Source organism: Catharus ustulatus, chromosome 6 (genome assembly GCF_009819885.2).
Source record: "Catharus ustulatus isolate bCatUst1 chromosome 6, bCatUst1.pri.v2, whole genome shotgun sequence".
Classification (NCBI taxonomy): Eukaryota; Metazoa; Chordata; class Aves; order Passeriformes; family Turdidae; genus Catharus; species Catharus ustulatus.
In genome coordinates, this window is record NC_046226.1 from 62570876 (window position 1) to 62598371 (window position 27496).

General features: G+C 41.2%; 1 protein-coding gene across 3 annotated transcripts in view; it reads right to left on the bottom strand.

Moving 5' to 3' along the window:
- Positions 1 to 442: 442 nt before the first annotated feature.
- The window catches only part of METTL15 (methyltransferase like 15), a 98222-nt gene continuing 71168 nt past the window's right edge, over positions 443 to 27496 (bottom strand). For all 3 annotated transcript variants that reach the window (XM_033063168.2, XM_033063166.2, XM_033063167.2), the window contains 3 exons: positions 9298 to 9489; positions 7004 to 7182; positions 443 to 1397 (listed from right to left, as the gene is read on the bottom strand). In XM_033063168.2, the coding sequence (XP_032919059.1) occupies positions 955 to 1397; positions 7004 to 7182; positions 9298 to 9489 (814 nt within the window). In that variant the 3' untranslated portion in view covers positions 443 to 954. The remainder of the gene's footprint in view (positions 1398 to 7003; positions 7183 to 9297; positions 9490 to 27496) is intronic.

The window sequence follows — 27496 nt, forward strand, 5'->3', positions numbered from 1 at the left end:
TAGCATATAAAACTAGAAAAACAGTGGTCTTTTAAGATAAAATATAAACCCAAAACTAAATTTATTTCATAGTAACTAAAAAAGAAATTCTATTAAATGTTCTACAAACTAGTATATATAGCACCCAAACAGAAAGCTAAGAGTGTTAAGAGCTAAGAGTGGGCCTTTCCTGAAATAATTGAATACCTACCTCTTAATAAACAATCACCAGCAAAGGAGAATACTTCCTAAGACCCAGAATACTGCCTTTTTGATGGGTTAATAATAATTCTATCAACACCTAAAAGGTGTAGTGGATCTATGCACAGAAATGGTGGCTTTTTTAAGAACCCTTTTTTCCCCTAAGATAAAGTTATTATTTACAATTATTAATCATTAAAAAAACAGGTTATCACTCAGATGTAAATATTTATTTAAAAAAAGGGAATAGTCCATTTACAAATTTCTGGATAGATGTCACTTTATTTAAGAATTAGCTCTTCTCCCATAGGCATTAATGCAACAAGTTAGTTGGGATACAGAGACATACACATTAAGAATTCTTAGGTTAGTTTAAACTTACTCTAGACTAAACCAAACATCAGAATTAGGTGTGTGAAATCCACCCTCATAAAAATATGTCTCAACTAGCTACTGAATTTAGACTGTTAATGTCAGGATTTTGAAATTAATCTAAAGGGAATACTAAAAATACATCAAACCTGTAATTTTTATAAAGTTGGTATTTGATGCTCTTTAAAAAAAAAATGTCTTTTTTGTATAATTATTTAAAGCATTTGTTTTGCATTTTCATGCTCTATACCACTTCCTAATCAAAAGAAGCACAAAGATAAGAAAGAAATGTTTTCTAAAATACTTCATTTTATTTTTCCAGTTCAATACTATCTGTGCAGTTAGAATTCTGGAAAATAGAATGTAAGGAAATTGTAAAATCATGTAATCATATATTTTGGTTTAGAGTTTAATAGCAGCTCTTAGCTTGGCCGACCTTCCTCTCGGGTTGGTTTGAATATCCTTGGCCTGAGGTGTGAGAACTTTTCTCTGTATAAAAGTCCACTTTGAGTTGGATTTTCCATAGGGAGATTCTTGTGTATCTTCTTTGGAGGAATTTTTCAGAGCCTGTCTTATCTTCTGCTTTGAGCCAAGATTGTACTTTTCTGTCATTTCAATTCCATGAAGAAAACGTTTGATGATACGATCCTCCAGTGAATGAAAGGAGAGGGCTACAAGGCGACCTCCAGGTTTTAGAAACTTCTCAGCTGTCTTCAGTCCTATGAAAAGTTCATGGAGCTCATCATTTACAAATATTCGCAGACCTTGAAAAGTTTTAGTAGCAACATGTGCAGGTCTCTGAAGCAAATCCTTTCGTGCATAGAGAGCTGATGCTGGGAAAGCACCTGTCATACATTTTAAAAGATGCGTGTTAATAACTTAATATATCTACATCTTGACATCCACTCATGAGAGATTACTTTAAAGGAAAACACAGTCAAAACTGAACCTTGAGTAGTGAGCTTCCTTCATTGCAATATATCTTTATTTTATGTTTTGAATTCACATCTCTGAACGTAAACCATATTAAACTAAGATGGTTTGTGGTTAAGTGTTGGGTTTTGTTCCCTAGAATCTTTTATATTCATTCCTTCTCTAAAAGCATCACAAATTTGAACTAAAAAATAATGTCTGAAATCGAGATAAAGGGAAAAAAGATAGGATAGATAAGTCTCACCTTACAGCTCAGTGCAATCAATGTCAGTTTGGTATTTGTGATTATGTTATCTTTTTAAGAAAAAAATCAATGTACGATGGACACAATTTTACCTGTTGCCTTTCAGATAACTGCAGTTCTTTACAGCAGAGATAACTGAAGACAATGTCTATCTGGTAATAACTATCTTTCAATTAATTACTTGAAGTTTAAAAGAGGTATCCTTGTTTGGGAATAGCAGTTGTTGAACACTACACCTGTATTTCTTCAAATGTTCACAAAAATACCGTGAGAAATTTAGAAAATGCAGCTGGTACTGATGTGCTTTCACATTTCTACACAGCAGAAAATGTCAAGGCTTGTCAGACCTTAAATCACCAGATTAAATAATTTTTATTAGATGCACACATTCAGATGTCTGAATCCTTCAAGACAGAATTTGGCAACAGGATTGATTTCTCCCAACAAACAACTGCATGAGAGATTGTGGCTTGAAGCTGTCTCACAAGACAGAGTAAACAGATGTAGCCTGCAGAAGCTAGGTTTCATTTACAAACTCTAGAAAAAGTTATGTTAGCTAGTTAATATAATATATGTCCTTGAGAATATAACCTTCTATATTTACTATGAATCACAAAAAGAATCTATCCTCTCATTGTGGAAGTCACAAAGTTCATTTTGATGAGAGACCTCAACTAAAAGGAGTATGAAATATCACAGAACATAAGGTATCCCAAGAAACTACAAACACTAGTAGACTGCTCAGAACTATTGAATGAATTAGATTAGAGGATAAAAGAAATTCTTTCCTTTAAGGGAGGTGAGACACTGGACCAGGTTGCTCAGAGAAGCTAAGATACCCCATTTCTGGAAATGTTCAAGGCAAGGCTGGACGAGGCTTTGAGCAAGTTGGTCTAGTGCGTCCTTGTCCCGTGGCAGGGTAATTGGAACTGGATGGTCTTTAAGGTCCCTTCCAACCCAAACCATTCTGTGAATCTAAATTCAACTTCAAAAGTCTTTGTAAAAATGTAAATGGACATAATATGCTGGTATCTGCATAGATTTTCATTGGTCTGACCATGGATACTGATATTTTGCAATTGCAATAGAATAGATAAATAAAAGAACAATGACACGCAGGTTATTAACACAGCTAGGACACAGGTCTTTGGAAAGTTCTTCCACTTATCCTGCCATGACTGTTGAGTGCAGTTTCTTCCTATAATAACCTTCTATGACAATTAACTGTGACATTAATTTATTACTATGAATAATTTATCACACACTGAAGAACAATTAATTAAAGCCCAGATATATTCTGTAAGTAAAACACAACCTTACATGCCTCAGCTGAACATTCACAAAGAGCATTGCAGGTCCTATAATAAAGTACAGAATACTAATATTCAGGAAATTGGTTAAGAAATGCAGCCACTTTGCAGTTTTATGCAACCAAAACCTCCCAGACTGAAAACAACATCAAACTGTTCAAGTGTTCAAAGACTTACTGGTCTGTTGTTAAAGACTGGGATTAACTAACAAACATGATCTCTGGTAGTTATTTCTGTCACACTGGCCTTCAGCTTTTTAGTAGAGGCTGTAGATTCTGATCTATGTTCCACAGGTGAAAAATTCTACTATCACTCTTACTCCCCTAGTTTAGTTAAATAAAAATCTGTTTGTGATTTCTGCTCAGGCACATCACTTCTCACCCAGTCCCCTCCAGTTACCAAGACACTTAAAGAAAATCCTTCCTGGTAACTGGCTGTTCAATGTACAAAATCATTTAAAAAAAAAAATCTGTATAGGAAGTTTGTAAAATGAATTTCATTCATAAAAACACCACACTTCTGGCTAGATTAATGGCTTGAAATCCCAGTGAGAGAAATAACCATTTTTAGTTTTAGGATGCCCTGATGAAACTTACACTTTGAAACCATCTAATAGGTTCACATATTGAAATGTATTGAAATTTTAAAAGCTTGTGAATGAAATTAGCAATGCTCTGTGCCTGTCAATATGAGCTATTAAAGTCCCCAAAGTGTAAGAGAGTGAGAGAGTTTAAAGATTAATTCAGATCGCGCACCTGTTTGCAGGAATTCGCCTGTTGAATTAGCACTGCATTTAATAAGTTTCTGTGACGTAACTAATGTCTTTTTGTCTAGGCTCCCTCAGTACAGTGTTTATTCTCCCTCATCTGAAATTCAGGCAATATTACAAATTCCAAACTGATAATTAAAGTGTGTAAAAGTCAACCAGTCTGAATGAAATTGACTGTACTGATTCGAGTTATTTTTAAACTTTTAAAATTTCTTTAACATGTCATCATCAACTCCTTTCAAGTTAAGGCCAAATGATTACAGGATATCAAAATTGTCTTTTAATAGATTATGTATCTAAACAATGCTCATAAATTATAAATTTTGTAAAAAAATTAATAGATTAAAAGGTATATCGTCCCCTGAAAAGGAATCTAAATAGACCATTAGTTGTACAGAAAAAGCATATGAAAATAAAATTCTAAACATTTCACCATTTTTAATGAGTTTTCCTGCACATGCAGTAAGACCTATTGTTTCCAAAAAACTCAATGAGGTACAACAAAAGACATCAGGAAGTGCTTCTTAATCAACTTTCACACATCTATTCACAACCCTTCAGCTGAGAAGCACTGATTTTCAGTATTTACAGAGCATTCAATGATGCAAGTACCTCTGAGGAAATGATAAACAATGAGAAGAGTTCGACTGTGCTTTGGGAAGAGATGCTGTTCCCAAGACTGAACCAAAACCTCCTCCTACTGCAGATTTCATAGCTCATAGAGATCTTATTTAAACATATCAGAAGCCTATCAGATAATATTTATAAACACAAAGAGAAAGACAAATTTTCTAATGATGTTTTGTTTCCTTGGGTTTTTTTTAAACTACATCCTTCACTTTTATCTCCCAATTGATTAGGAACTGCAATACATGTTCTAACCTTTTGAGGGGTGGTAGGAAAGACCAGAAGTCTAGCATTCTATAAAAAGAAATTAAATTTCCCAAGTTCAGGTTAGTCCAAATCTGGATTCACTGTGATTCTGATTACCAGCTGGAACTTAAGATAAAACTTGGGAGCTGTAGAAAATCTGAAGCCAAAGTAATTAATAAGAGGAGAAAGAAATATGGACACTACACAAATTCTCAGATACTGACACCCAGCTTCATTGGCTAGATTGTTTTGCTTGTGTTCTGGTTCCTACACTAGGCAAAAATAATGATCTCACTCTGGAAGAAAACCAGGCTCTCAAAGAATCTGCAAAATCTAAAATGCAAGACTTTATTATTCTAATTAATATTTTATTTTTTAAAAGACATAACATTTAACCAATATAGGTCATAAATTTTACTCTGCTAAAGTCCTGAATTAGTCAGTGGTTTTTTGGGCTGTGCCATCAAGAGGTTTCTGTAGTTATGGTCTCTGGCACTTTAGCTCTGGCTTATCCCAATAACTTCACCAAAATAATTTCATGTAAGAATATATATTAATGCTAGATGATAAATGAATCAAAGTATATCACAATTACAAAAATTTCCTTGAGGTTTTCTTAATCAGTCCAAAAATGGATGGGATCCATCACAGTGCTTCCTTACTGGATGAGTCAAATTAAAATTGGAAGAAGTTTTATGCAAACAGGGATCACTGTAAAAGCTCTAAAATTGTTGTAACAACTTCTGTGCTCCAAAAATAGCACACAAAAAATACATATTTATTGTCTTGGCAGATGTGTGTTGGACTCATTGTTTTGGCATGTACACTACCTGATGCGATGCATACTTGACTCGTGGATCAAGAAGCTCTTCAAATATAGCAGAAAATTTAAAGTGAGAGAAAAAAAATCCTTCTCATTGTCACTGAAACTGACCATTAACAAATGACTCACATGCAGCACATTAAACATGAATACAACTTCAATGTTCATGTCTTTTATACACTAGTATTTTCATTTCCTTAGTTTAAGCTGTGGCACAGAATTATTTCAGAATTACTGAGTTGCTTGTCTGTAACACATAACATATCCTTAACACAGTGATATGGTTGCTTCAAATTCCTTAATCAACAGTTTTTCAAAAAGCATGAGATATATATAACAAAGCCCAAAATTATTATTTCAGGATATTGCTAATGATGATATTAAAAATGTAAGGTTTATAAAAGTCATGTAGTACTTTATCTCTTTGATATTTTTAAGATTGCTTATATTCACTGTATTTACAGCAGGGGCTTACAACAGCAAGCACTGTCTCTTCAGGTTCTGTTATCATATCAGCTAAACTTTGGGCCTTGGTTGACTGGGCATTTTGCCAAAGTATCCTGACTTCTACAAACCCAAACCTTTTAATTTTTCTGTCATTAAATTTAAGTGCTTTAGACTTCCAGTTTAAGTAATACAAATTTTTAAGAATGCCATAAATTTTTCTTTTTTTCAGCTCTTCAGGATACTGATAAAATATTTTACACAGTTCTTTAGCAAATATTAAATTTGGATTAGAATTTTAAAGGTCTATATTCAAAGTCAGCAGTTTAGACTAATTCATGACAAGATGTAGTAATTTTCATCATTTGGTTAAGAAAATAAAAACATCCTGACGTTACGTATTATGTCAATGAATGGGATTAATGTCTTACATTTGTTCTTGAAAATTTTTACTTAGGAACACAAATGTAAAGGTTCTTGATATAATCACTGTTCCTGCCTAAATGCATGTTCTTCAAGTTGTTTACAGTAAGGAACAAGGAAGATGAAGTGTTTCAATAGTCTCTTCAGGTTGATCTAGTTGGCATGCACAAGGTGAAGCATGCCATGTATTGCTTTGTGCTTCCTGATTCTTTAAAAATACAGAAATTATCTGATTTTATTCATAATTGGAAACTGCCATGGTACCTCCCCTTAAAATATTAAAATACAGAAATTTTAAACTAAGACAGATATGACATATCTGATTTTTGAAAATAGCCAGGATCAATAGCCAGGATAAAGAATATCCAAGGCTGCTGTCATTCTGTGGTTCAACTTGGCTGACAAAATGATAAATTGCTTCTTGTTAAATCTATTATTAAACTAATTGTTAAACTATAATATATAAAAAAATGGGAGCTTAAAAAAAGAGCAGAAGAGAGCTGACATCAGAGCAGAACAGGCAGGATTAGATCCTGCACGATTTCAAGTACAAATAGATCCCTCTGGGACTTTGGGGATTAATATTTTTTTTTTCCTCCTCAGCAGCCACTGTGAAGAATTAATGAGGGTACCTGCAACAATGCTTGCAAGCTGCTGAGTCCTGGTGATGGGGTATATGCTGCGTGCCTGAACGATGGCTGCAGCGATTTTCTTAGCGTGCCTCTCCTCCCCGTATGTTCTCAGGATGGACGCAAGTGCCTGTTGATCTAAAGCATTCACAACATCAGCAGCAGTGGGCATGTCAGGGTACCTACGCACAACAAGAGCCAATTAGTTCACTGACGTCAGTTTTCATTGACAAGAGGTGAAGCTTCATAGCGTTGAGACATAAAGTCAAACACACACACACACTGCATACAAGTAAGTGCCTTTGAGGTTTTCAGCTAGGAGATGGCAACTCTGTGAAAACAGCTTGCACCTTTTAAATCCTTTTTCTTGCTGGTCTAAATGGAGTTTGTTCCTCAACTTCAATTAGAACAGTTTTAACTTCCAAGTATTATCATAAACTATGCTTAATAGGGTGACAAGAATAAATATATTCCAGTATCGTGCTAGGATGGAAATTATGGGTGACCTTTCTACTTAGCCAGCTTTAGAATATAAACTTGCCTCTTATGGGTTCATTTTAGCCACCTTGCATCATATCTTGTTTTCTAGCCAGAACTGATTTCAAGGATCTTTTCTTTCACATCTCCTGTTAATGAAAACAATTGCTAATGAAGATAATTAAACATATTTTTTTTATTGAAAGGCATAAGAATATATATAAATAGTCTCCTGAGATAACAGAAATGACATAATCATATAAATTACAGGACTTACTAAAATTTAAGCAGTGAAAGCCTTCAATCTGTATATGTATATCTCTGTCACTTCGCTACTGAAATAGTTCAAGGTCTCTTATGAACATCATCTATGTGTTTACTAATCAGAGAAAACATACAAACTACTTAATAAATTCTCTTCTAAATTCTCTTCTCTTTCAGGCATTTTTCACTCCCCTGCAGTATCTTACAAAAGATAACAAAACTTAGAGGCAAGTAGTATCATAGCAACAACCATAGTGTAAGGAGTGTAAGGCTTTTGTTATGCCTCAGGTATCCTTTGTTCTTACGCTTCTGTTCTGTGTTTGTTTTCTCATGATGCATCAGACTTATATTTAAGCCTAGAGTTCAGATTCTTGAAATATGACAACTGAATCCCAGGAGAATCATGGGAGCATTTTGCACAAAAGCAGAAAAAGCAAGTATCATGAAATTTGCTGTGTTAAAACTTAACATTAATATGGTAAGCTAATTCCTTAGAAATTGAGGCTTCCCATTGGCTTTTGTATTGAGGCTTCCCACTGGCTCTTGTGAGCAGTGAAAGAACAAATGGCATTTCTTAAACCTCCATGTTCATCAAAACACTGAGAAAAAAATTGTCATTCTCTGTCATGTAATGCACCATGCAGTATGGCCATCATCCATACAAGACAGATCTTTGGTTGTTCATGCAAAAAGAAAAATGCTGCAGAAATACATCACATTGTCTGAAGATGAAAAACGCTGCAAAAGTGGAAATTATCATTCCACAACTGATGGTTCATGCTCTTGAAAGTACTAAACGTCAATCTAAATTTAAATACAGGTGATTTACTCAATAACCATAAGTTTGACAATTAAGTAAGCCTGATGTAACTCCTACACAGAGACAGGAAGTTGATAGCTTTGCTAAGTAAAACTTAAAACAAATATAATGGCAAATGGGCATGGAAGCATGCATAATACCAGCATGTTAGAAGTAATGTAGCTATCTGCAGATTAAACTAGCAGATATAATGGATAGGATTTTACTTATTTATTTTTATTATGTTCCTTTTACAGAGAAGCAGCTGGATAAGATGGTCATAGCACAGAAGAAGGATGCTGCTCCTTTCCTGAGGGAGCAACTGAACCTGCTCAAGTGAAGTTTCCACAAATAGCAAGCGTGGCAGAAAAGGAAAGGGACTGCAGCAAGAAGTTGTGAGCCTGCAGATCAAGCACAGGCAGAGAAACTGTTCAAATAATAGGCAATGAAAAGAGAGATGTTCCTGTGACTGTGTATATACATCATACACTGCAAAAATGTTACAATTGAAAAGAACAGTTAATAAAACATTATTGGTTTAATTACTCATCACTGGAACCTTTCTCTTATTTCAAAGAAAGTGAAGACAATAACCAGGGCTGAGCACTGAGACAGAAAAACAACTTTTTTGCCAAAAGAAATGCAAAATTAGATGTCATTGATGACAAGAATTCTTCATTTTAAGAGGAAAGCAAATGCACAGGGGTTGCTGAGCAGACAGTTTTTGGCATTCAGGAAATTCTCTGTTATAATGTACCTGTCACTATCCATCCTCATGTCCAAAGGTCCATCCTTCTGCAGGGAAAAACCTCTTTCAGGTGTATCCAATTGCATAGAAGAACAGCCAGCATCTAGGAGAACACCATCCAGAGTCCCTGGCTCAACCCCAGATGACATTAACAAAGCCTCTGACTGGCTAAACTGTCCTAGAAGAGGTTGAATCTGTTTCCTGTAAGAAAGTAACAAATAAATAGCCTCAAGTTTAATTATAACAATTCCATTTCTCCCCCTTGCTTAGCAGGAATTAGGTAATAGCACTCAACTTGTCTCAGAAGCAACAGGGCTATTCCCAAAGTAATAGTTAATCTATTTTCAGATGTCAACATTGAAAACTGGTCCAAACCACCCCTCAGTAGTACTTCTACTTTAACTCTTTACTCCCTTCCTGTTTGATCTTAAAGAAATTAAAAACTGACCAAAAAATATTTTTTTTCAGTATGCAGGACACTTTCAGCAGGAATGTCCTGACTACTAAGGTACTTGCCCTGCTTAGCAGGGCCTTTACTCAAGCAAGGCCTAGGTGCAGAAAAGAAAGGGCAGATCTTGGACCTAGAGAAGACAAAATGGAACAGGAGTGAACAAACCTTGTAATTAATATTTACTCATCAGGAAAAGAATTCCAAGTTCCTGCCATGGGATCAAACATGTTTCTAGTGGCATTTGTAATTTTAAAAATAATTGGGAGAATGAGGTGCACTGAATCATAAGCAGGTAAAACAGTGTATTTTGGATTTAGGCATCTGATCACGGGAGTGAGTAGTTCAACATGCAATTTTGTGCTTACTGCTCTTCCTTAGATTTAAAGAGGTTGTTTCTTAATATTCCTATACAGACAAGGAAAAGAGGAATGGCAAGGGAGAAGATAACACATTTTCTCCACAGGTTCTAGCGTCCAATCACGCAGAGCTCAACCTGATGGAGATCAAGAAGTGTTTGCACAATGCTCTCAGGCACAGGATGGATTTCTTGGGTGTCCTCCCAGGAGCTGGATTCAATGATCCTGATGGGTCTGTTCCAACTCAGGCTATCTGATGATCCTATGATCTCTGAGGTTTCCGATGCTTTCTTGGGTATCTAATCTCAAACTTTTGCGTTTTGCCTATATATAAGGTGACATACAATTACACATTTTATCTGTTTCTCAAAATCTCGATGAATTTCACAGACTTAAAAAGATTAATCAAAATATTGCTGCATTTTTAAGCAGTACCTGCAGAACAGAATGCCCATTCCATGAGGAGAGAAAAAGCTTCCATTAAAAGGAAGACACTTATGAATCCAACCACATGGAAGAACACTCAGGTACACAATGTTCTCCTCATTAGGGCAGAACAAATCCATCTACTAAAAAGCACAAAACCTGGGAAATTGTATGAATGAAAACTTTCCATGAGGGATATAATGATCACACACACAGTTTTGAATTGATTTTTGTCCAGAACATAACGGAATACAACTATTCAGCATAAGAACTGATAGTTCCTGAAAAACACAATGATCCACTTAAGATACTTTAACCAGTTTAAGCTATATAGTTACATATTTTTTAAATTGTGTTTCTTCCTCAATGTAATGAGAGGAATTTCCTTGAAAATATGTACCACTTTTTCCAACTGGGCAGTGTTTCTACCTTCATGACTCATGCAAATGAATGAATTTTAAAATTCCATATGTGGGAGATGAAAATAAATGAGACCTGGATAAAATTATAAATTGCCATTGTCCAGTTCCCCAGCAGACAGTAATCCATGTCAGTGGCTCTGAAGCAGTGCTCTAGCAATTGATCCAAGTAATTTTACGATTATAAGCCGCACCATTTTGACTAAAATTTTGCTCCCAAACCAGAAGTGTGGTTTACTTTCAGGAGCGGCTTATATATGAACAAATTTTGGAAATTTCCCAACCCGGAAGTCCAAGCCAGCAGCAGCCCCGGGCAGAGGGGCAGTGGCGGTGCAGCGGCAGTGCTGCCCAGCCCTGGGGGGCGCGGCGGTGGCACCGGCCAGGCACACCCCTCTCCCTCTTCCCAGCGGCAGCAGCCAGGGATGCCCCTCTTCCTCTTCCCAGCGGCAGCAGCCAGGGACGTCCCTCTCCCACTTCCTCGCGGCGGCAGCCTGGGACGCCCCTCTCCCTCTTCCCAGTGGCAGCAGCCAGGGATGTCCCTCTCCCGCCTCCCAGCGGCAGTAGCCTGGGACGCCCCTCTCCTTCTTCCCGGAGGTAGCAGCCAGAGACGCCCCTCTCCCTCTTCCCGGTGGCAGCAGTCAGGCACGCCCCTCTCCCTCCTCCTGGTGGTAGCAGCCAGGGATGCCCCTCTCCCTCCTCCCGGTGGCACCGGCCGGGCAAGCCCCTCTCCCTCCTCCTGGCAGCACTGGCCAGGCACGCTGCTCCCCTGCCTCCTGGTGGCAGCGGCGAGTGGGGCTGGGGCCACTCCTTGGCGGCCGCCCCGAGCAGGGCTGAGCTAGTAAACTCCGTGATCCTGCGAATCTGTTACTAATTGGCAACTTTGTGAAAGTTGCAACGTGGATCCTCACTGCGAAAGAAAGTGCGGCTAATAATCCGGTGCAGCTTATATATGGACAAAGACCTCAACGTTGCCGACACCCCAGAAGTGCAGCTTATACTCAGTGAGGCTTGTAATCGTGAAATTACTGTAGTCTGAACAATATTAATTTATTGCTAGAAATTTTCTTACATTTCTTTAAACAAGTTATAAATACGTGAATAGCTAAGATGCTTGTGACAGCTTTTTATTTGTGATCTGCCAAACTTTTGTGAGTAGAAAAGGTTAATGGAAAAATTAGTAAATTTTAAGTAAATAGAAATTTACTCTTTGGTAGAGAGATGCTTCAGCTGGAAAACATTCAGGAGTTTGCAAATTAGAAAAAAAAAAGATTGAAAAATTATTAGGATGACATTTGGTGTCAGTGTTTCAGCTGTGTGAAATTATAGCTTCTGTATATAATGTGTTTGTTATGCACTGGCTTGTGTGTACCAAGGTGGATATAAGCATCTCGTTGAATATAAATTCTCACTAAAACCAGATGCTTTTTATGAGGCTATAATGACTATATTACAATGTTCAGGCCAGTTCTCTGAAGTCCTGTTTCTTTGTGGAACAGAAGACATAATTTTAAGCATCTTGGCTATCTCATACACTTCAATTAATCAAACCACATACACAGCGATGAAAGATTTATTACCTTATGAAAGGAAATAAAAATATCAACTCTTCTTTTGATAGGATAGTAACAATGATGATAGTGATGAAAAGGACCAATCTATTAGGTGACACATTTATTTAAAATAAAATATTTTACGAAGAATTCAGAATATTTATTAGAAAATAAAGACTCTTCCCTAGTCTACCATTCTTTATGCCTATATTCAAATAAAAACTGGCTCTTACACACAGGCATTCTCAAAATGTTCTTAATTTACCCTCAATTTTCTTTTGACTTCAAGTTTTTATTTATATGATCTGTAAATCCATTTCCCAGAAAAATCTCAAATAAATAATAAATAATAAACCGTTACATAGGAACATGGAACAGGAAGCAGCTTACGTTAAAAAATGTCAAAAAAATTTATTTCTTACAGTCACATGACTTCTGCACTACCCAGATATGCAGAATTCTTTCCACTTTCTTTTTCAGTCTTCCAATGTTTTCTTTGGTCAATAGAGGATTTATCTTCTATGACCATACTTACCTAGTATGAAAATCTACTATCCTTTCTGTCTCAATATATTGCAAAAACAGTGCTTAGTGAAAAAAGCAGGAAAGGTAAACACCAAGAAAAAGAGCCAAGCTTATAGTTCTAAGAATCCTGAAATGAGAGAGCATATCAAAACATTACATAGCAACACTTAATGGGGATTTTTATCAGGTCTTGGTGAAACCTTCAAAAGCTGCTAAGACTACAAGAGTCACTTAGAGAGTATTGTAATCATTTTAGGCAATCTCAGAAGGTTAAAATCTGACTAAACCAAGTTGCCTTGCTTAAGTGAAAATATTTAAACTTAGTACTTGAATAGAATTTAATATATTCAGAATATTTTAGAAACATAGAAAACTATGAAGAGCTTTTAGCTCCTTTCTTATAAATCGAGAAACAAGACTTGTAGGGTTTAATATTTAATGACTTGAGGATACCACATAGAAAGCTAAGACAATTTCAGAGACTGTAGTTTAAGGATGCAAAAAAGCAGAAAATACCTATCATATTAGCTCTCATTTGGGGGAGGGGGGTGTTTATTAGGTAATAGCATGGTAATTTTTTGATGAATTCCCAACTGCTACAGATAAGCAATCTAACTTCTCAAAATATTCAACATGTTCACTCCCTCTTAAGTAATCCTGACATTCTACAAGAAAAACATACAGTAATTTCACAATTACAAGCTGCACTGACTATAAGCCTCATCTCCAGGTGTCGGCAACATTTTGTTCTTTGTCCATATATAAGCCGCACCTGATTATAAGCCACTCTGTCATGTGCAGCGATGCTCCACGTGCAACAAAGTTGCCAATTAGTAACAGAATCGCAGGATCGCGGGGTTTACTGGCTCGGTTCGGGCGGGCTCGGCCCGCTCGGGGCTGCCGACGGGGCCGGGTGGCCCAGCTCAGTGGGACCACTCAGTGGGGCCGCTCGGGGCCGGCCGCCGCTGCCGCCGGGCTCACTCGCCCTGGCCCGGCGCTGCCCCATGGTGGCAGGTGGGGATGGAGCCCGCAAGCACCTGCGGCGGTGGCAGCAGGTGGGGATGGAGCCCGCCGGCACACACGGCGGCGGCGGCGGCAGGAGGGGAAGGAGCCCCCCTGCTCCCGCGGCGGCAGGCAGGAGCGGAGCCTGCCTGTTCCTGCGGCGGCAGGCGGGGGTGGGAGCCCCCCGCTTCTCCCCTGGGCCGTGGGTAGGGCAGCACGAAGCCCCCCGCCTCTGCCCCAGGCTGCGGGGATGGCAGCACAGAGCCCCCGCCTCCCCCTCGAGCCGCGGGGATGGCAGCACGGAGTCCCCACCTCCCCCTCGAGCCATGGGGATGGCAGCATGGAGCCCCTGCCTCCCTCCCCACACTGCGCTGCTGGCACAGAGTCCCCTGCCTCTGCCCCGGGTCGCGGGGATGGCAGTACAGAGTCCCCCGCCTCCCTCCCCGCACTGCCAGCACTAAGCCCTCCTCCACCCACCACGCAACAGGGTAACCAATTTGTAACAATCGCGCAACACCGGATTTTACTGGCAGGTGTTCGGCACCTCAGCTGCATTTCCAGGGTTGAAAATTTCAGAAAATTTTTCACATATTAGCCACTCCTGAGTGTAAGCCGCATTTCTGGGGTGGGAGCAAAATTTTAGTCAAAATGGTGTGGCTTATAATTGTGAAATTACTGTAATAAAATTTTAAATGAACACTGGGAATATAGAAAATCTAGACTATTTTAAAAAGAATAAAAAGTTATTTACAGCAACTAAGGTTGTGGGACCTTTACAGATTTTCTTGTGCAACAACTTCAAAAGCTTGCAGAATTCTTGGGAAATAACAATGCTGGAAAATAATACAGAAACTTGGGTTCAGGTCCTTTGTTCAGGTCATAACACAGTATTTTATTATATTATGACACATAGCATAGCAATTCTGCTAGACAGGCCTTGATCTGCTCTTAACTACATGAAAGAGCAGAATGAGAAAGAGTTTAATGTCTCCTAAAGCATTTCAGGCTCTGCAGGTTTCAGTTAATCTCTGGTATTCAGCAATGCTTTATAAATCTTTTTTTTCCTTTTACTCAACTGAGAGGGATCCACACAGAAAAAAAAGTAAAGCATTAACACAGCTTCAACAAAATAAATAGAATCTCATCTAATCTTTCTCTTATCTCATCTAATCTCTCTCTTATCTCATCTAATCTCTCATCTAATTTCTCTCAAATGATCATCAATCATTCAAGTATTTTCACAGAGATGTACAATGATGCTTTGATGGTGCTTCAGCATTTTCACATGTATACATAATAATACTTGGTCTTGATGTTTCACTATTGCTCCACTTAAAAATTCTACGTACAAATACATGGCGATCCCTTGTCAGCAGCGAAAAGCACATTTTACTCAACCATAATAAATGGTTCTTCAGGAGAACAGAAAACAAAGTTTTTCAGCTAACTCTTGGCACTGCACATCAAACAAGGAGACCAGCCTGGTGCTTTGATTCAGTAACTCCACTGGGACAGCCATCAGGGGTGCCAAGTAGCACCAGCTATAATGAGGATACTGGTACAGACCTGATTTGACACTGACTCACCTCACTGAGGTCACTCACAGCCGTCATATAGCTGTAGTTTTCACTCATGGCTGCACTGCTTCAGGCACACCTAGAAGCAAACTATGAAGTATTCTAGCCATAAATCCCTGGAACTTTCAGTACCCTACCCGGAAATTGTTGTGTTACTATGCCTCAATGTAACATTGCTCTCAAAAAATGTATCTGAATATTCTGCAAAAATTTTTACATTACCTTTGTCAAATGGAAATTTGTCATGGTTTTAATGCTTGCCAATTGTACTAGTTTTGCATGGCCTGGTTATTGGCAGCAGAGTGGGCTCACAAAAGTGGTTTCTGTGAGGAGCTGCTGGAAACTTCCACCATGTCTGACAGAGCCAATCCATGATGGCTCTGAAGATGGACAAAGCAGGGCCAATTACGGATGATGCTAATATGTCTGCAATAACATATTCAGGAAGAAATCAAAACAAAGGTTGTGGTGTAGTTTTAATTCCAGCCAGAGAAGAGGAGAAAGTGAGAACATGTAAAGGAAAACAACATGGAAACACCAAGGTCACCAAAGAAGAAAGGGAAGAAGGAGATTCTCCAGGCTTTGGAGCTGAAATTCCTCTGCAGGCAGTGGTGAAAACCATGGTGAAGCAGTTGTCCCCCTGCAGCCCATAGGGATCCACACGCAGCCCATGGGGGGATGAAGAGATCCATCCACAGCCCATGGGGGGATGCGGAGATCCACCCACAGCCCATGGGGATCCAAGGGGATGCAGAGATCCACCCACAGCCCAAGGGGATCCAAGGGGATGCACAGCCCATGGGTGAGGTGCCCATGCCAGAGCAAGTAGAGACCTAGAGGAGGCTGTGATCCAGTGGGAGTCCCAGTGGAGAGAGGGGGCGCTGCTTCCAGGCTGGAGTAGCTATCCTTGGAGGACTGCACCCCATGGAAGAATGACCCAGATCATAGCAGCTTTGGGAGGACTGTTTGCCCATGGGAGGAACTCACTTTGCAGCAGTTTGCAGAGAGCTGTTGTTTGTCAGACGGATTCCCATCAGAGAAGTCTGTGGAGAACTGTCTCCTGTGGGAGGGACCCCATGGTGCAGCATGGGAACAACTCCTTGAGCAGTGAGAGAACCCACAGGTGATGAACTGACCATAACCCCCATTCCCTGTCTCCCTGCACTGCTGGGGTAAGAGATAGAGCTGGCAAAGAGAGGGGTGGAGGGAAAGTGGCTTTACAGGCTTATTTTATTTCTCATTATCCTGTTACTATTTTGTTAGTAATAAATTTACGTTATATCTCTAAGTTGAGCCTGTTTTGCCTTTGATAGTATTTGATGAGTGATTTCTCCTTGATCTTATCTCAATCCATGAACCCTTTGTTAAATTTTCTCTCCTCTGTCCAGTTGCAGAGAGGAGTGAGTGAATGGCTTTTGTGGTTGCCTGGTATCTGGCCAGGGTTAACCCACGACACCAATAAAAAACAGTAAAACCAAAAATTGTGACATCTACCACCTTACAAACTGTGTCATTACACTTCCAGTTTTATAAAAAATAAATTACAGATTTATTATGAAAAGCCCTGTCTCTACTTAAGAACTAACAACTCAGTCTAGCTAGGTTTTGTGCAACAAAAATACAAACTCAAACCTGAGTCACTTACTAAGCATATGAAAAAAGCAATTTCCATAGAAATTTAAGATATCCAAATTTGAGGGCTACAATATTAACTGCACTCTGCTAAGGATCATTGAAATGTCATTTTAAGTGTTTTCAAATTGGTGAACTTTTACTTACCATGTATTCCCACTTAAGAGCAGAAAACATTTAAAAGGTATGCATACATTTGAAAAGTCAACTACTTCTCTTCATATAACCTAAAGACATCACACCAAAAAAAACCCAAAAAACTCCCCTTTTTGCAATGACTTGGAGAACATTGAGCATCTTACACTGTCAGAAATGCTATCCCAAGAGAGCCTTTCTCTGTCTCCTCTCATCAACTGCGTATCTCTCTTATACAAACCCTCATGAAACTAGTTATTTCATGCTTCAGTTGTTCTCCTCTAGCTTCCAGGAAAACTCCCTCTTTTCCTTATTCTGTCACATTATGTAAAATGATGCAATCCTTTACTCCTCCTCTGTCAATGACATCATGCCCCAAAACTGTTTCTAACAACCTCTCAGGCATACCTGCTCAAAACAGATTGCTCACTTTTTAAATGTTCATTTTTATTTCTGTATGAAGTATGCACTCCACCACTCTATCTACTAACAGAAGTTCATCAAAAAATACTGGAGAAGACACTACTTCAGCTAAAGGAAAAAGATAGAAATTTTAAACCAAAAGCACAAGTATCAAAGAGACCTTCCATTGAGTACATTCAAAATCTTGCCATATTAAACATCTTCCATAGCAGGTATATTCAATCTCATTAAAACAAATATGAAAATTTAAGTTCCTAATGAACAATGTTTCCTGTTACATTGCACATTAAGGAGGCAACTCTTTTCCTTTTTCTGGGAAAACAAAAGACTAACAGAATAAGACTAGTGATCAAGGTAAATTTCAAAATAACATGTCTCACCAAAATTTGAAAAAGATTTTTCATTTCATACATAACACAAAGTTTTACTGCATATAAAGAGCAATTTTTATGCAATTGCATCTAGCCATTATTGCTATAAAATATGTAACATCATTATGTGCGACACCTTTATTATATAATATATGTAGAATATGTAATATGCTGTCATCATTCAGACGTGCAAAGAAAACCAAGCTGTCAGAATGATTTCCTTGTCACTCAGAACAGTTCAGAGGGTAAGCCACCAGCTTCAGAAAGTCATAGTTTTTGTGACTTTGCATTGCCCCATCTGGGGATTTTATTTGGAGGTGTATCTGAGTTTAGCCTTCACAGCAAAAGATAGGACAGTCTAGGACACGAGGATCAGGGGACATAAGCAAGAACAGCTGAGTACATGTATCATTACCACAGGACTATCAAACATTCACCATGGCCCTCAGCTTTATTACCAATTTTAACTGCCCTAGCACAACCAGTATGCATGTATGCATCACATACCAGATGAATGTCTGTTATTTCACCTCTCCTAATAAACACTACTATCACCTTAACAATTACTGTTACAATTAACAAGAAGTTTTGTTGGACTTTCGTTGGACATTTCTGCTGACAGTTTGCACAACCACTTTTTAAGGGTGAATGTCCAACTCATCATTCAAATTCTAAGACCATTTTTTGCTGTAAGAAAGCACAGCAAAGCAAGTTTTCTGAGAGTTGATAAATTTTAATAATTATATCCTTATTCTTTTTCTACTAGCATCCTAAAAGATAGTCTGCATATGAACACATTTCAGTCCATGAATATAAGAATACTAAAATCTTTAGCAACAATCATTGTAGAAAGTACAGTAATTTCATGACTAAAAGGTGCAACCTTTTGACTAAAATTTTGGCCTGCACCTGGAAGTGTCCCTTATAGTCTGGTGCACCTTATATATGGATAAAGTTCGGAAATTTGTCAACCCGGACGCGTGAGCCACGAGCCACGGGGGGAGCCGGCAGGGCCACGGCCGGTGGGTGCAGGCGGGGCTGCGGTGCCACGGCAGTTGGGTAGAGGCAGGTCTGCAAGGCTGCAGCAGCCGGGTGGAGGCAGGCCCGCGGAGCTGCAGTGCCACAGCTGCCGGGTGAAGGCAGGGCTGCAGGGCCGCGGCTGCTAAGTGGAGGCGGGCCCCTGGTGCCGCGGCTGCCGGGTGGAAGCGGGGCCGCAGCCAGCAACCGCACAGGGGGAGCCAGTGGCGGATCCTCGCTGCAAAACTAAAGTGCACCTTATAGTCCGGTGCACCTTATATATGCGCCAAAGTTCGGAAATTTGCGTGCCTTATAATCCGGTGTACCTTATAGTCATGAAATTACTGTATTTTTTTCAACATGCAGGAAAGGGCAGATAATTTTTTTCCAGTGTTAACACACAGTCTCAGGAATCTGAAATTGTATTGAATGTTGCAGACTGGAGACAAGGCACAAAACCAGACTTACCATTCAATCGGCTTTACTGATCAATTACTGATTAACTGTGATCAGTTATGTACAATGACCAAAATACCATATATAAAATATTAAAGTTTAAAAAGACAAGAACTTGTCTCTCCTTTGTCTCATTTGTTAAATGAAAAAAGAAGAGTACATTTCTTTAGTACCTGCTTTCTCCCATTACAACATTTTGGTTTCTGAATATGTTTCTGTCTCATTTAAATCAGTAATTAACTATTCTCTCATTGAAAAACTATTTCCTTGTTTGAAACAATAGTTAAACCTTAGAATACTGAGGATAAATACATCTAGCATCAAGAATTTATTACAAGTTAAACAAGTAACTTTTTCTTCCTTCCCGTCATTCTTTTCTAAGCTACGTCATAGAAGAATATGTCTACAATTTAAATTGACTCTCATCTCATGCATTAAACTCTCTGCCTATCATTTGGACAGCATCACATTTCCCAGCTATATGCCTATAATTGTGGGAAGGAGAAATAAGAGAAGCAAAAGACAAGAGGAATGCAAATAAGGACAGATGTGATCACTCAACTACAAGTTACAGTTTGCTCTTCTGTACCTTTGCTCATACCAGGTCTTATCCTTTTCAAGACATGGAAACATGAACTCTGCATAAAATCAAAAATTAAATCATATAATGGGTTTAAAAGACAGGCTAATACTCAGTATTTTGTTCCCTATTTCTTTCCCAGTAGTTTTTAGCACGCTCTTCTAACTATCAGTGAACATCATGCATTAAGCTTCCAAGAACAAGCTCAGTATTTCATTAGTATTTCAGCTCATACCCTACATAACTTAATGTGTTTTAACTACATGTCTTTTCACCTGCTGCCTTGTAAGGTTCTGCAGTTCTCCAAGATAAGCTTCATTTTTGCTGTATTAAGTAACATAGCCTAACTAAAAATCAACAGCAATCCTGCCACCAATTTGCTGGCTATTTTGATAATTTATGAATAACTAAATTGCATGCTCTACCCACATAACTCTGTGGTATTGCCCTGGTAAGCTCATAGCTTTGAAATGAGATCAGTGACCCCTCTAACCGGGCAAAAAAGCTACACCAGAAGATTGCTTTGATTGATTGCTTTGCTTTGCACTCTCTACACAACTTCACCTTGTTAAATTGTACTTGTTACTTCTATATTTACAAACTCTGAAAATTTCTTCCAAATTATGAAATTCTTAAAATCAAAATTAAATCTGTATTTGTCACTCAGAACATTTCAATCCGATCTTGGGAAGAAAGTAATGTGCTTAATCCTACTAAAGATTATAACATGTATATGTATACTTAAAAGGTAGTGTTTTACTAATTCATCAAATCAAAAGCTCAAGAAAGCAATGATTTCCAAATACTACATATGCAAAGTTAGATATATCCCTTAAGATAACCTTAGTTACAATAGTAAGCATTAAAGATTGGAAAACTACCAAGGTTACACAAAAGAATACAATACTACCAACTCTAAGAATGCTTTTGATTTAAAATGCTGTCTTAAAACACAAGAAGGTAGCAATTTACTTTCCCAGCGATCTTGACAGTTTTTTCTAGTTTAAAAATTTCAATTTCAGAAATAAAACTTGTTTGTTCAGTGTGGTGAGCCAGAAAGATCGTTCGGAAGACATCGCGATGTACGAGGAGTTAGGGCACATCCTCTCAGTGACGTTAGCCAATCACAACTGTACCAGAGTTACTTAAGCCGGCATTTGTCGGGAAATAAACGCATTTCACCATCCACCTCATGGGTGTCAGTGAGTGATTTGGCCGGTCAGGCCTGTAAGGGTTTAGCCGACGTGTCCCATCCTAGGAACTGGGTCACTACGCCTCCACCTGTGAGGCAACAAAGTGGTGCCGAAACCCGGGATCACCACCCGGTGTACGGGTGAGGGAAGGTTGCCTCTCCACGTTCGGGTGAGGGAACGTCATCTACTGCCCCACGGGCGTAGGCGAATAGCCCCCTGATGTGCAAGCGTGGGCGGATAGCCCCCTGATACACAGGCGCGGGCGATCGGTTGACAGGATTCACGCCGGTTCACGAGGGACGGTCAAAGCGGCTGGACCGACTTCGACGGGGAGGACGCTCCCAGTGCCGTCGAGATGGAGGCGCTCGGCAAGGTAATAGGGGAATTACACAATCAGTGGGGGATAAGTGTTAAAAGATTTGGAGTGCGTGGTTAAAATGTTAATAGAATTGAGTGCAATAAGTCGTCCTGTGGACATGCCGCACTCAGGATGTTGGGATGAATGCCTCAAAGCACTCGCGGAAGATGTGATAATCACAGGATCAGGCAAATGTTTAAAGAGCTGGGGAAAAGTTATGCGGGCTCTGGAAAGGGCTCTATTGGAACAAGAGACTTGGAAAGCAGCTCGAAGTTGTTTAAAAATCACACCGAAAGTGGGGGTGGCCGCCGCCACCCAGACTGCGTCCGGCGATCGCACGGGGTCGAAAACTAACAACCGCTCGCGGCCCCAGTCCGTTATCTCAAACCCTAATCCAGCTACTAATCGGTCGCCAGACTGCAAGAAAGTATGTGAGCCTCAGGGCATTCTTAAAGAGGCGAGCCCTGAAGAAGTTTTTAAAAAGCCACTGCCCTATGCGTCACAAAATGGCGCTGGGGAAGAGGGAGGGGGGCCAGGCGAGAAGTCCGTTCCCGTCACAGGCATGCGCAACTGCAAACACCAGGGGGAGGGCGCGGCCGGCAAGAGGGAGGAGACCCCAAGATCCAACCGGGGAGTTCACCCCAAAACACTCCCCTCGGAGGAGGAGAACCCCTCCAAAGAAGGGCAGAGAAGGGGAGGGGGAAGAAGAAGGCGGAGTTCGGACAAAAGTCACCGGTGGCCAGAAGCTCCTTATCACTCCACTTCCGCCGACTCGGATAGCGAGTTCGGGTGGGCCGGACAGACATCACGGCACGAACGGTGGGAAAAGCAAAGACACACAAAATGATACACATCCAGTACAGAACCAGAATCCGATTGTGATAGAAATAATGCGCCAGCCGTTCCCATCGAACATACCGACTCGTTTACACCATGCGCAGACAAAAGGGGCCCACTGGAACCAGGAAGTGAAAGTCCCGGAGTTCCGAAGTTTTGTGTCAAAAGCCAAGGGTCCAATTTTAGAGGGCAGCAGCACAGAGGGACGTTTAAAACATTCAGGAAAAGAACACAGGCTATCCTGCCAATGTTACGTGGCCAGGGGTGGCTCCAGCTCCATCTCACTCAGCGTCCATGGAGACAGGAGGGTTTCTCCTCGGGACGTGCCCTCGGGAAAGTTCGGCAACTGCTTTGCCCATCTCAGAACCAAACTTGTCGGAACTTTGGTGTTTTGCAGACCTTGCCAGGTCGATATTCGCCTTGGTAACTCGTTCCCCAGCAGTTGCTATAAACATGCCTTACCAATACAGCAAGCACATGTTAGCATTTTTTAAGCGTATGAGGAAGTTTACACCACAACGTTTACTGTTGTTCATTTACATTGCACTGGCATTGTATATTGTTAGCCATTCAGAGAACTTAGGGATGTTGCTTCCTTTAACATTATAGGTTTGAGGAACCAAAAATTGAGTGAATTAGTTTGGTGAAAAGTATTTTGTTGTTAAATTGAAATTGTGTGATTTTCTAAAATACAGTAAATTCACGAATACAAGCCACACTGAGTATAAGCTGCATCTCTGGGTGTTGGCAAATATTTCGGTTTTTGCCCATAAATAAGCCGCACCTGAATATAAGCCGCTCTGTCGTTCGCAGCGAGGACCCGCATGCAACAAAGTTGCCAAATAGTAACAGAACCGTGGCATGGCGGGGGGTTTACTGGCTCAGCTAAGGCTGTGCAGGCTCGGCCCGCTAGGGGCTGCTGACGGGGCCAGGTGGCCCAGCCCGGCGCTGCCACTCGGGGCTGGCCGCCGCCTCTGGGTTCGCTCGCCCCGGCCCCGCTCAAGCCGCGGCGCTGCCCGGGCACGGAGAGAGTGCCCCGCTCACGCCACAGCGCTGGTCGGGCACGGAGCACCCCCTGCTCCCGCCACGGCGGCGGAGGGTGGGGGCAGAGCACCCCTCCTCCTCCCCGGGCCGCAGCAATGGCGGCACGCCCCCCTCCCGTCCTCCCCGGGCCGCAGCAATGACAGCGCGGCCCCCCACCGTCCTCCCCGGGCTGCGGCAATGGCGGCGCAGGGCCCCCGTCGGCTCCCCGGGTCGCGGCAATGGCGGCGCGCCCTCCCCCTCCATCCTCCCCGAGCCGCGGCAATGGCGGCGCGCCCCTCCCCCGTCCTCCCCGGGCCACGGCAATGGCGGCGCGGCCCCCCCTCTCCTCCCCGGGCCGCGGCAATGGCGGCGTGTCCATCCCCCCCGTCCTCCTCGAGCTGCGGCAATGGCGGCGTGGCCCCCCCCACTCCTCTCCGAGCCGCGGCAATGGAGGCGCAGGGCCCCCCCGTCTCTCCCCTGGGCTGTGGCAGAGGAGGGAAGAGAGCTCTCCCGCCTCTCTCCCTGCCCCCCGTGCTGCCTGCAGGGAGCCAGGGTAACAGAGTAACACTTTGTAACAATCGCGGAATGCCAGCTTTTACTGGCAGGTGCTTGGCTCGGCGCCCTGGCTGGCACGTCTGGGGTTGTAAATGTCAGAAAATTATTCACAGATTAGCCGCCCCCGACTATTAGCCGCACTTCCGGGTTTCCACCAAAATTTTTGTCAAATTGCTGCGGCTTGTATTCGTGAAATTACTGTACTTATCCCTTACCGCTTTTCAAAATTCAGTAAAGGTTTGATTTTAAAATATAATAGGAAAAAACATTTTGCCTAGTCTAATATCTCAGCCCTGGCCAGGTTGGAATATTAGCTAAGCAAAGAACGTTTGCCATCGAAACCTTCTCAGTCTCTTTCAATTGTGGCCAGATTGGAATTGACTGACAAGGGGAGAAAATTATAAAGTTCAGATATTTCCGAATTAAAATTGAAAACAAGTAATTTGGACGGGTTGATTCGGCCTTGCAAGGGCTAGAACCTTTTCCTTTGAAGGGAACATGGAGAATCTTGTCCGGAGAGGATTCTCCTGGGTTGTCATTTGAAAGGAAGGTTCTCGAACAATATTAAACACTAAGATGAGATTGTAGAAATATTGGGAATTGTGGTTTTCACCAAACTAAGGTAATTCAAAATACATGTTTTCCTCTGTTGTGGTTTCAAAAAAAAAAAAAAAAAAAAAAGTGGGGGGAGAAAGACAGGAGATTTGCCCTAAGGCATCAGGGCATTGAACCAGCCAGTCACAAAAGAAGAACATCTAGCTCCCATCCACGCAGCAGTCCCTCCATCAGCTTCTTCTCGTGCCAGGACAGGACTGCGGGCACTCCTCCTGGAGGGCTACCGGGTCCCCGTCCAGCAATCCAGGCGGGAGCGCGCCTACACATCCGAGAAGTCCTCTGCCAGCGCCCTGGTGCGCAGGCTCAGCTGCAGGTACGCGATCACAACGAGCTGCTCCGAGTCTGAGTCCGATCCCGAGTCTGAGTTCCTGCTCTCAGCATTCCTGCAGACCCTCAGCATTCCCACGAAGCTCCCATAAATCTCGGTGGGAATCCCGGCATCCTGGCTGGCTCCAGAGCCCAGTTCCTGATGGATTCCCGCCTCCTGGAAAATTCTCCCGCTCTCCTCGTTTCCTCGCACCCGGGATTCCAGGACAGGTACCAGGTCATGTCACAGAAACGGTAGTTTCTTGGCTCAAAGATTTGCTCCAGGAAGTACTCTTCCACATGGTAATCATTTATTTCATCATTTCTGGCCCAGTGTATCCAAGTCCTGCTCCACGCACACCACCGCAGCTTGCACAGCATGTATGCTTCTCTCGGATATGTGTGAAGATCAAACTGCTGTCTCAATGCCCTCCTAGATATATACATGCCTCTAAGCCGTCTCTGGTGCATGGCATCCCGTGCAACAGCACCGGGCAGACCGTCGTTGAGAGAGCGGGTCGAACTCTGAGAACTAAGCGGGAAGTACTGACAGGGACAGAGGGTTTTACCAATTCCATTCCCCAAGTGACCGAGTGCGCATACTAGCAACCACACCGCCAGCACTAAATCAATTCCCCAGGGGGTATGAGATAAATAGTCCTGCCCAGAGATACTGGGCCACCCGAGCGCTAGAGAAAGACCCACTGGTTATAGTTAAGAACGGACTAAGGAAGTGGGAACAAGGTAGGAAACTAGTGCTCACGGGGCAAGGGTACGTGGCAGTAAAAAAGGATGATATTATCAAGTGGTACCCTTAAAAATCCATAAAGTCCATGCTGCCTAATAAAACTGATGAAACTAACGAGATCTCTGAGTTTCTTTTGACAGGCTTGCCGCCGTGATCCATCTCGTCAGCCTCGCGTTCCATCTTCGTGCTTCAGTGTTCTGTCGTTGCCAAACCCGCTTCATCGGCCAAGCAAAGAACTCGAAGACAAGTTCCAGCGTCACGGTCAGACGCTCCGGCAATGAAATCAGTTCAATTCCCCTGTTTACCCAACAGCCCTAGTTTATCACCCATGTGTTCACCCTGGTGGGACCAGTTGCAGTTGTTGTACCCGTGTTAATGTTTGGTCCCCGTTTCATAAGTAAACTAGCCCGGTTCGCAAAAGCTCGTTCGAGCAAAGTCGATATTACGCTGTAGAGCGAAGTGACTTCAACCGTTTATGTGATTTGTTAACTGAATAAGTTATAGCCAAGTTGCGATTGCATTTAGATGTTTAAAACGGTTCGCGAGTTGTTACTAACATGTTTCAGGAGTTATTACTAACATCAGTTTAGTACAGTTATGAAGGCTTAACCAGTCATGGAGAGGGGGGAAATGTGGTGAGTCAGAAAGATCGTTTGGAAGACATCGCAATGTACGAGGAGTTAGGGCACACCCTCTCCGTGACGTTAGCCAATCACAACTGTACCAGAGTTACTTAAGCCGGCGTTTGCCGAGAAATAAACGCATTTCATCATCCACCCCATGGGTGTCAGTGAGTGTTTGGCCCGTCAGGCCTGTAAGGGTTTAGCCGACGTGTCCCGTCCTAGGAACTGGGTCACTACGCCTCCACCTGTGAGGCAACAGTTCAGGAACCATGAACATCTTGCTGCTCTTTAGACAACAGTTAGCATCCATGTAGAATTATACAGACAATTCTATATTAAATTCTAATTTTGTAACTTCATTTATTAAGTACCTTGTAATAAGAGCTGAGATATTTACATGCATTTTACCAGTGATGATCTATCTTGACATTCAGTGTTTCCTGCACTGACATTCTTACTTCATACACGTCATGAAATGCTGCATTCAAATGACCTTCCCTCCTATAAAAGGAACATCCAGAAATTGTGCAAATTATCTTTTAAGTAAATAGCAGAATTTTTTTTTTTTTACTGAAATACCCTGGTCTCAACAGTGTTATCTTTTATGCACAGAGACTACATTACTTGCCACTGCAGATTACAACATAATGTGTGAAATTGTAAGTATTTGGAGAAGTAAGAGAACTTTCAATTGAATGTTTGCTCCTGAAAGTACACATAATATTTTAAATTAGTGCTCTGCATCTTTCTACTGGGAAAATATTTTCAATGGAGATACATTAAAAAAAAAAAGGCACCCTCTTTGTGAGACAAGACAACATCCTGAGGTAAAAAAAAGCTGTGAGTTAGCTTTACCAAATATGGAAGTTAATGAAACAGGTACATAATCAACAGTTAAAAAGATACCATACAGAAGAAGCAATATGTAAGTACACAAACATGGCAGACAATGAGAACAGAAGCTGTTGCATATCTCCATCTAAAGTATAATGAGACATCATCCTTACAAATCCACAAACACAAAAGATAT